The sequence below is a fragment of the Uloborus diversus genome, chromosome 5 (genome assembly GCF_026930045.1).
Source record: "Uloborus diversus isolate 005 chromosome 5, Udiv.v.3.1, whole genome shotgun sequence".
In the NCBI taxonomy this organism is placed as follows: Eukaryota; Metazoa; Arthropoda; class Arachnida; order Araneae; family Uloboridae; genus Uloborus; species Uloborus diversus.
The window spans coordinates 47,740,544-47,751,756 of record NC_072735.1 but is presented as its reverse complement, the minus strand read 5'-3'; the positions used below and the strand labels follow the sequence as shown (position 1 = coordinate 47,751,756).

Here is an 11,213-nt window from a genome sequence, read left to right as displayed (position 1 = left end):
TTACAAAAATTTAAGCTCACAAAGCCCCATATTTTCAATGTAAACATATGTTAAAACAATTAGTTCTTTAAGCATAAGATCTACATATTGTTCAACAGTGATCAGTTCTATTCAGAGCTATCTGAATTTCTCCCAAGGAGTCTATATGCAACCTGTGAACAGTTGGGTATATGTAGTTGGCTTCTCAACTTTATAACAGAAAAAAAAAAATCGCAAAATATCAATTCATACTAAATTTTTTATTGTAAAGAAAAATACAATTCTTTATTGTTAAGTAATGAATAATACAAATGAATGAATTTAAAAGTTATGATAAGGCTTATTCTGTTGCATCTTCTTTCAAGACAGAAAATGGTTTTTCAACTGGGATTATATCACAATCAGCAATAACTACATCACTAACTGGTCGATCACTACCACTTGTTTTTGTATCTTCAATCTTGCGAACAACATTCTAAAACAGAGAAAGAAAAACTACATGTAGTTAGGAAATGAATTTAAAGATAAAATGTTTTATTTTTTAAATGCTTAAAATTCAGCGTGGTCATAAAGTTTTAATACTCATAAAAAGTTAATCTTTACTAATATTATAAAGAGAGGGCGGATTTTTGTATGTTTATATGTTCGAGGTAATCTCCGGAACCACTGCACCTATTTGAAAAATTCTTTCGCTATATGAAAGGTGCTTTCTTACTGAGTAACATAGGCTATAATTCGAAAAAAATCCGACAATTAGTTCTTTTTTTATTCAAATTTAGGCCCAAATTTCACGTAAATTGCCTATTGGCTATTAAAGGGGTGGAAAATTACTTGCACGTATTAATATTATATATCGTTAAAAAGGGTAGAATTTTCTGCGTTCTACACAATTTGTTTCAATGCTCTAACTTAATTACGGCAGGAGTAATTTGCGTTTTTATCTCGAACTTTTTTAGGCTTAGCTGAAATTTAGGCAATACTTTCTTCATTAAATCTATCAATAAAAAGTGAAGGAATTGTCCAACAGTTTTCTTTTTGACAGCATTGGAAAAAGCGAGATTTTTTACTCCAGATCTCTCTCGATCTTTGGTCGTAAAAATTAGCTTCTATCTTCAAAGGAAAAAAGTTACAAGCGTTTTTAAGTCAATTTCGAAATATGACATTTTGATTCAGGTTGTCAACCATTTTATTTTCATGTTTCCATGGTTACGCTTTTTGAATCCTTTGCATCTGATTTCTTAAACTTATTTTATTTCATGTTTCCATGGTTACGCTTTTAAAATCCATCTTTCGCAGTTTAATTTCTTAAAAGTATTTTAATATATGTCGTCATTGTTTGGAAGGGTAATTTTGCATGGTGTTTTTTTTCTTTTATTTAAGTTATTCTTTAAGTTAATAAGTTATTCATTTAATTATTTGTTTAATATATGTCACTTGACAATTTTTGTTCCTAAGGTAGACCGGGCAAAGCCTGGCAACGCAGCTCTTAATATATAAAGATTTGAAAGCTACTGTTAATGTGATTTTATACCTTTTTGTTTGTTTGGCGAAACATTTATTACTGCCAAAGAAAAAACATCCGCTTCACTCACAAAAAGGCTGGGTTCCGGTAGCGTGGCACGTTAGGCGCTGAGCAGTTCAGTCTAGGATTATTGTTTTAAGGCAACTGTTAATGTAATTCATTGTTTTGGTGATTTGTTTTGAAAGAAAAGAAACTTTTGATTTGTTTTTATTCGAGTGAAATGTACGACATTTTCTTCTTTTTTCTGACGATGATTTTTGAATGTTCCACGGGATGTTTTTTTTCGTAAGACAGATGAATTATGATAGCGTGTTGCTGGACAAGTTTGGCGATAAACAATAGAGCTGCGGAATTATTTTTACATTTGAAGGATATTATTTGATGTCTTTTTTTGTTTATTTGGCGAAATAGTTAAAATTGCAGTAAAAACCGCTTTACTCGCTAAATCGAGTTTTAAAGCAACTATAAATCTAATTTAATGATTTGACGAAAAGTTTTAAATTCCAAAGAAACTTAAATAGTTTTTTTTTCAAAAGGTGTGTACGCATTTTATACAAAGAAAAACGATCATTTCACATCCGAGGGGGAGAGGACGTCAATTTTTTTATTCAACGGACTTCTAGTATGCAAATAAACTAACTGTATTTCTAACCCTTGTAAAGGCATTAAGAAAGTATTAAAACTGTTTGTGCCAGTAATTTGAAAACCTCCAATTTGGGCTAACACATTTGGGCTGTACTCATCTGATATCTCTTCTAGATTTATTCTATCACATTGCAAAAAAAAAAAAAAAAAAAGCTGGGTGGCTGCTACAGAAGTGGATGCAATGAGATTTCAAAATTCAGATTCATTTTTGAGATCGTTCAATTTTTCAGTTTTAACAGCCTTTATGCGCAATAATACTAAATCATTCAAGATTTCTAATGCTCTTTTAGCTACTGTTACTTTTTCTTTGCCCAGGACATTTTTCCATGATTTTAAATAAATTTCCACGACTTTGAATGAAAATTTCAATTTTCCATGACTTTTTCAGATCTGAAATTTACTTATTTTTTTTCCATGACTTTCCAGGATTTCCATGACCTGTACGAACTCTGGCTATATGACAATCCTAAAGCTTCATTCTGAAAAGTAGGAGCTGTTGGAGAAAATGAATCTCATTCTCAGTTTTTATTTTATTTGAATAATACTTAGTTGCATTTGGAGAGGTCTGAAAATGTGTAAGTTAAACTTTGAAATTTCGAAAAAAAGTTTTTTCGATCCACCCTATTGTACATAGGGCATAAGTAAGGGGTTTTCAAGTTCCGTGAATTTCTTTTTTATTACGTAAGTTCATTACTTTATTTTTGATGTCAGCATTAGCTGCAAGATCTTTTTTCTACAAGGTAGAATTTGAATGTTCATACATAATTATGTTAGCACATTACTCATTAAAAATGATTTTAAAAAACTCAACTCACTAAATCATGTCAGTGCTATAACTAATAGTCGTTTAAAATAAAAGAGACAAATCTTGTTTACATACAAGGGTTTGCAGCAAATAGAAATAAAAATTCAACTCACATTAGAAAATCAATATTAGTAATATGAACAGTTGATTGAACATTTTTCAAGTTTATGAAAGTGAATCGCCAAAACAAATTACAGAAAGTAATGTTTCCCTTCAACTGCTGGCTGTTCAAAACAGAATTTAGATTTTTGTTTAGAATTTCAACATTAACAAAATTTTGGAAGATATGTGCAGTAAAGAGAATAAATAAAAAAATACTGAAAACCAACTTTTAGAATTCAAGAATACACAAAAGGTTGAAGCAATAAAAAAAACTAGGGGGCTATCGCCCACTGCTCGCTTACGCTCGCCAACCCCTTTTGTTACTTTACTTTGTCATTGTGGATCACCTCTTAACTTCAGTGCATTGCAAAATTAAATGATATGTTTTTCAATGAGAATTCCCCAATAAATTAATTTAATCTATGTGGAATAACATAATATATACAAAATGTGGTTGGGGGGAAAAAAAACTTCGTATTTACAGGTTCCAGTTAGTAGCAGGGCTGTGGAGTCAGTAGAAGGTTTAAAATTTCAAGAGATGGAATCAGTAATTTTCTCTCAAAATTTCGCAGCTCTGCCAATATTTGTGGAGTCAGACTAATTTTTGGTAAAGGAGTCGGAGTAAGATATTTTTCCTCCGACTTTGCAATCCTGGTAAGTAGGGAACTTTATTTTTTGTAAGCACTATGGTTAAGGGAAAAACCTTTCGACAGCAAGATTGGCTTTGCAAAGGATTATATATATAAAAAAAAAGAAGAAAAAAAATCATAATACTTCTCTGCATACACGATTGAAATTTTCTGGGTTTTCAGATACAACAGAGATAATCAAATTATCTGACTCTTGAATGACATGTCTATGACTGAAAAATGGTTTTGTTAAATCTAAACAAATTTTGTCAAAAACTTGACCCTGTGCATTATTTATAGTTATTGGGAAGGCTAATCTAACAGGAAATTGTTTACCTTTGAATTTAAAAGGCACGTTACTATCGGATGAAATAAGTGGTATTCGAGGATAAGTATTAGTGTTATTATTGTCATTTTTTCAATACAATAATATTTTTCTCCAGTTTTATTACTAACGGTGTTAGTTCAACTCTTTTCTCCAGTAAAGTGCATGATCACTCCGCAAATATGTTTGGAAACACTTACAGAACTCACTCGATTTGAAATTTGCGATTCACGGCGAGCGTTTGCGCGACTAAGCCTATCGGCAGCCTTTCTGACTGATCTGCGTTCAAATCTTACATCTAAAGACTCCCAAGCCCACTGCTCTCTTCTTTGTAAAGTATATTCAAGTGATCGAAAACACTCATTCTAAAATCAAAATCCTAACGCTAGAGTACAAAAGCTAGAACTTGAACTACATCTAATGCTAGAAGCGAGCAGCGAGTCTGCAGCATTTGTAAACAATGATCGTACGTAAACAAAGCTGAATCGTTGCCAATGGAGAGAAAGAAATAAAGGCTCGTTTTGTGCCACCGCATAAGCGTTATATATATATATATATATATATATATATATATAGATTGTGTTTTTCTAACCAAGAACTTTCAATCCTCTCTACTTATAAGTTTTGTCCTTCAGCTTCTAAGTAAAGAAAAAAAAAGAAAAGACTTTTACCATGCCCAACAGGAAATATCTAACATAGTTTAGCACAAATAAAAAGATTACTGAATAGGCATGTATTGGGGTTTCAAGAAACCCCTTTTCCAATTCAAAGCTGTGAACTTTTGGATGTAAAGACATTCGGTAAAAGCAACCAAAATGAATAGCAAATTTATTTGTGCTAAACAAGGTTGGATATTTCCTCAGCACAAAGGTATTTATTTCTCTTACCATGCCTTTCAAAACTTTTCCAAATACAACATGCCGTCCATCTAACCATGAAGTTTTCTTTGTTGTTATGAAAAATTGAGATCCATTTGTATCTTTTCCAGCATTAGCCATTGATAGCCAACCAGCTCCATAGTGTTTTAATTTGAAGTTTTCATCTGGGAAACGATCTCCATATATACTACGTCCTGCAATATGGATTTATTCTAATATAAGACATAAAAAATAATGCTTAGAACATAAGTTCTCAAAAATTTTCCAAAGTAAAGTTGTAATTTGTTTTATTTTGGGCAGTTGCTATTTTGTCCTTTTTTTTGTTATAAGTCCAGGACGACGAAAGAAATTGGACAAAATGGACGAAATGAAAAATCAACTGATTATTCAAACATAAATTTATTGTAATGGTTAATAAAATAGTATATAATTCAAAAACATTTTGTATTATGAATTAATCATTTAATTAAAGTAGAATAATTGTTAAGAATTTAATAAATCCAAAAAAAAAAAAAATTTAATTACACATAGGTACAAGTAATTTTAGATCATAATTTACATAAAAGTAATAACATTTAACAATGTGAATAAGATATTGGGCATGATTACACTATTATATATTGCAATAGTAGAAATTAAATTTAATAGAAAAGTCAAAAGAAATGCTTGGAAACATGCATACAAAACGAAGATTTATAGACTAAAAACATTTTACTGTTATATTTTTTGAGTATTTATTGATGTCACCCCATAGTAAAATTTTTATGTACTCTGCATGTTCTTATGGATATTAGTACAGTAAAAATAGGGGTCGGACCCAAACATCCAAAAAAAAAAAAAAAAAAAGCTAAATCTGGTGCAAATTGTTTGTTACCCTCCGAATAAGAACAGGTAAAAAGTCCCACCCCATTGTGCGTCGGGTTTTGGAATAGGGGGCATCTAAAAATTGCTGTTTTGAGCATTTTTTCGGAATTTTTAGAGTAAATTTCAAGAGGGAATATTATGTCATACTAAATTTAAAAGCATGAAAATAAAGGCGTTTACCCCCAAGAGGGATGACACAACTCACCTAGAGCTCCCCTATCCCCGTAAAACAAAGCAGTACCCCCGTTCCCCCCTCCATACATTTCAAGTGGAAATATTATTTTATGCAAAGTTAAAGTTAGTAATCAAGTGTGTCCATCCTCCAAGTGCGATGGTGCCCCTCCTCCCAAAGCTACAGCACCCGCCCCGAAAAAAAAAAAAAAAAAACGCTAATCCCCCCCCCCCTCCTTTCCATTTCAAGTAGAAGTATTATTTCACGTAAATTTAAAATGCATTAAATCAGGACTGTCCACCCCACCAGAACAGTAGCTCACCTCCCAAAATGAAATAATGTACTTAAAGATTATCCCCCCCCCCCCTCTGATGGCACATTTTATTAAATGGTCAGAAAAATTATGCTGAACTGTATTTTTCCCCCTTTTATTATATTGCTTTTTTGTAGTACTTAAAAGCAAAATTTTTAGTTTGCATTATAACATGCATGCCTCAAATACGTCATCAGATTGAGATAAAAGCTCCATCAGAATTGTAGCTTTCAAAGCTTGTAACAAAAAGTTTTCGTTATCAAGATCTCTTTTGGAATCTAGATCCTCGGTAAAATCGTTATTGTTGCAGCTGTCTAATACAGTATAGTTGAGCACTTCAGTCCACTTTCAGACTTATCAAACATTCATTTTTCCAATAATCCGTCAGAGCAAGCATAAGATATGAGGCGAAGAAAGTCTTCTAGAGCAGAAGGCTCGGCTGTTGTAATAGGACACAGATATTTCTGTGGTACTTTCTCCTTCTTTGTACCCATCAAAAATGGCACTAGCTTTCCCATACTTACAAGCGACATATACATTGCATTGCTGGCATATTTCCTTGAGGCTTGCAGATCATTACGAAAAAAAAAAGAAAAAACATGATCGAGAAGATATCTTCCAACTATAACATATATGACACCAACTGTTTATTTTGTGATGGTGGCGTGGATGGATATTTTGCTTCAGATAATAACACTTAACCATACGGGTTTTCTTTACTTCTGAAATCAGATTCATCGAATACTGATGGAGGATTCAGCGCACAACTCGTACTAGAAGTTTTTAGCAATTTGTTGTTCTATCTTTTTTACTGTTCATACTAATCGATGTAAAAGATGGGTTGGGTTTACACATGTCTACAGATAGTAATTACACAGAAGCTAAAGACATAACTGCATACCTCTTTTACAAAGAAATGCAACTTAATTTTTTGCCTTCCATATCCTTTTATGTTACTACCACAACGTTAAAGGCCACATCACAACTCACCTTATTATCAGCTACACCCGTAGAGAGGGAAGAGCAGTATTTAACATTCTACTGTTGTATTGCTCATTGCTATCATCAAGACTTCTTCCATTTTTGAATCACTACAGGTTCTGGACCACCTAAATTTGTCACTGCGTAGGATCGTTGGGTAGCTGATGTGACATATTTATCCGTTTTTTTTAAAAATTGCATAATGTACTCGAAAGTCTCAGATAGTGTTGCAAGTATATGTTCGCATGTTTAGCATAATTCACATAACCGGCTGCATAAAAGAGAGGCGGCTAGGTGTTTGCAAACGGGAACCCCCCACCAACTTGGAGGGTGCAGAATTGCAGCATTGCCCGTCTCACTGTTGGCAATTTCGGTTTATTCCCCCTTACGGTAATGGCAAAAGATTAAAGAAAAGTTGAAGTAATTTAATTAAGAGGAAGGAGGTAAACTGCAGTCAATTTGGACTATTTTTCTATGCTGCACAGGGATTTTGTTTTAGATATAACCCCAGCGCTTTTAACAGTTTAATAACTCCAGTCACAACTAAATTGGTTACTGAGCTTGTTTAGATCTTTTAGAATTATCCTTCTGACATGACATCATTCTGTGGCGTTTTGTACTTCGGAAAAGTTCTAAATCCGTGAAATTTTTTCATGAACTTCACTTCAATCGTTGATTTTAGAATGCAAATTCATGGTTCCCCCCCCCCCCAAAGCGATGGTGCACCCCCTGAAGTGTGACGGAGTACCCATCCAGAGTAAAAGCCCTCAAAAAAGAAAGAAATACCCGTTGAAAAAATGAAAAAACTGCCTTAAAAATTCCAATGACGCAATCTGCGCCATAGACCCCCCTCCCCTCCACTCCTCCGCCTATGCACCCCTTTTAATTAGCATTTTTTTCTATGAGTGTTTATTATTTTACTATTATAGAGTGTGGTTTCAGTGACTTTTGAGAATTTTTTAAGTAATAGAAATTATTTTTATTTAAAAAGAGGATTTTTTCGTCCCACCCCCTTTCCCCCAAAATCCGACGCACAAAGTGCTGGGACTTTTTACCCCTTCTTAATGGAAGGGTAAGAAGTAATTTACAACAGGTTTCACCTTTTTTTTTTTGGATGTTTGGGTTTGGCCATTTTTTGGCCTAATTCTACTGTACTATATGTTAATGTCATACAAATTACTACTTTTGTAGGGTTGTGGGTACTCAGAACAGTGTACCAGAAGGGGGTAAATAGTTTTAAAATGGTCATTAATCTTCGTTGGGGACTAATAAATTGACTAGGAATTGCCTAGCTGGGTTCAGAACCTGTTGCTGATCATCATATTTGTATTGCAAAACAGATTTCACTTCATCTCCACATTTCCTTTATTAATATCAAAATAAGGTTTTTTTTATTTTTTTAACTATGATTTTAATGTTTTGAGAGACTAACCTTTAAAAAGTTTTTATTTCTACTTTTTAATTTTATAAATGCATTTATCATGGGCAATAAACCTCCACATCACAGATAAACATCTTAAAATGCACAGCTGATGTGTTTGTTTCTATAAATGCTATTACATGCATTATAATTTATTAACACTCATTTGATTTATATATAAATTTACATAAACTTCAACTGATCTTAATTTTTTCATTTTCACTTTAAAATAATTTTCAATCAATTTTTATATACATATTTATGTATGCTATTTTTATATTAAAATAGTACATGAATAGGAAGAATCTATATAATTATTTATTATTTTCAAACTTAAAATTTTAACTAAAAACCTTCAGTTTACCAAAAAAAGTGGATAAAATGACATTTTGTCAAGGACGGTTTTTCCCAGGTTTTTTCCGGGGTGGACAGGGCCGGATTTAAGCATGGGCCACATGGGCCCGGGCCCAGGGCGGCAAATTCTGGAGGGCGGCAAATTCTAGAGAGTGGCAATGTGTTTAAATTAAAAATTTTATCAAAAAAAAGAGAGAACCGTTTGCAATTCCCATCTTTGAAAAGTATATACGATATTTTTCATGGAAATAAAGGGCGGCGCTTGTTAGGAGACTAGAAATAGAAAATAACCAACCAAACAATGCAAAAGCACTATTTTCAGCTATTTTCCTCTTTTTTCCTTATCAGGACCGACCAGGCGACAAGAAAAACATCCCCCCGCGGCTAAAGGGGTTGACTGTCTCCCTCACTCCATGCTCAGGTCCTGGGAAAATGAATACACCATTGTAACATCATTCACATGGTTCTAATTAGCTTAAAGGTGTCTGTCTGGGAGGTATTTTTTAGCGGGAACTTGAGGGCGTTTGATAAGGAGAGGAAACGGACGAACGGCGGCTGCGCTTTTGCTGATTTTTTTTTACTGGTCGTAACGGTCACGCCGGACCGAGAAGGTTCGCTTCAAGAAGGTTCCTCAAAATGCGGGCCTAAATATTCGCCGTTTTTTTGGGGGGTGAGGAATTTGTATGTGCATACATTTCGCACAGGAAACTGAGAGGTCTGGTGTCCAGATGTCGGTCCGTTTCCGAAGGCAAATTTATACCTGAGGCTAAACGATGGAATGTGACGTATGGGCTTCAGGTAGTGCTATGGTACTACTACAGTGCACAAGTTTCGTTTATTCCGTAAGCTCGTATTATTTTGCTCTCCCTCACAACAGTATTGTTTTAAATTGCAGTGAATGTTTATGCTGAAAATTATTACTTTTGTTTTCGTGTGATACCAAAAGCTGTGACACTTGGATACTTAAATCAGTGCAAATATTTCAATAAAAATACCTTGGTGCATTTAGTGGGCGAATTCAGATACTATATCGGCTATTTGTGCTTAAATCTGAAAAGATGGACGGACGCAAAAGGCTCAGTGGCGCAAGATATAAGAAAAAAGCAGACGAAAAGAGGAAAAAGCTAAATAAAGTTGTAAATAAAACCATAAAAATAGATAATTTTTTTAAAACTAATCCACGTTCAGAGGAACCTTCTTCCGAATTGAACTCGAATTCAACCATAGAACACGGAGAAAACGTAGAGGTAGAAGAAGAAAGACATAAAGTAATTACTGAAGAGAAAAAAGCTGCATATGATGTTGAGGGGAAGGATAATGATCGTTTTCAACCTGATCCCACGAAGTCTAGTACCTCCAGTGGAAAGGACAAGCCCAGTAATGATCCAATATTCTGGACCGTCAATGATGATACCAGAGACTTCTTCGTGAAAAATGGGTTTGATCAAAATAAGGATGGAAATTTTGAACAATCAAAAAGATCGTACCCTGAAAAAAATAGGTTTTTGAAAAAATCACTCTTTAATCGAGAACTTGCGAACGGAGAAATAGTAAATAGAGATTACTTGATCTATTCGCCCAGCCAAGGATCTATATTTTGTGGCCCGTGTAAACTATTTTGCACCACTTCAACTCAATTTACTGACGGTGGTTTTAATGACTGGAAGCATGGTTTTCAAAGGCTTAAAGAGCATGAGAACTCTCATACACATCTTGACAGTGTCCTAACCTTTAAGCAAAGAACTGCTGAAATAGGTTCCATTGACAGGCAGTTAAAAACGCAAATTGAAGAGGAAGTGAAGTATTGGAGGGAAGTACTTCATAGAGTTGTCGTCGTTATTAAAAAACTGGCATCGCGAGGACTAGCTTTCAGAGGAGACGATGAAGTGTTTGGTTCCACCAGTAATGGCAACTTTATGATGTGCCTTGAATTGATTGCAGAGTTTGACCCATTCTTAAAATCACACATTCAAAAGTACGGTAACCCTGGTCAAGGAAATACATCTTACCTTTCATCAACAGTATGTGATGAATTAATTGATTTAATGGGTAAGAAAGTTCTAGAAACTATCTCAAAAGAAGTGAAAGAATCGAAATATTTCTCAATTATAGTTGATTCAACACCCGATGTGACACATAATGACCAGTTGTCTTTTGTTTTAAGATATGTCAATGAAATGGGATACCCTGAAGAGAGATTTGTTGGTTTTTTGAAAAACCAAGG

At 33.8% G+C, this 11,213-nt stretch overlaps 1 protein-coding gene across 1 annotated transcript in view; it reads right to left on the bottom strand.

The window, feature by feature from the left end:
* Positions 1-220: 220 nt before the first annotated feature.
* LOC129223059 (peptidyl-prolyl cis-trans isomerase B-like) overlaps positions 221-11,213 on the bottom strand; it is a 30,791-nt gene continuing 19,798 nt past the window's right edge. The window contains exons 4-5 of the mRNA XM_054857623.1: positions 4,895-5,079; positions 221-454 (exon numbers count right to left, since the gene is read on the bottom strand). Coding sequence (XP_054713598.1) covers positions 320-454; positions 4,895-5,079 — 320 coding nt within the window. The 3' untranslated portion in view covers positions 221-319. The remainder of the gene's footprint in view (positions 455-4,894; positions 5,080-11,213) is intronic.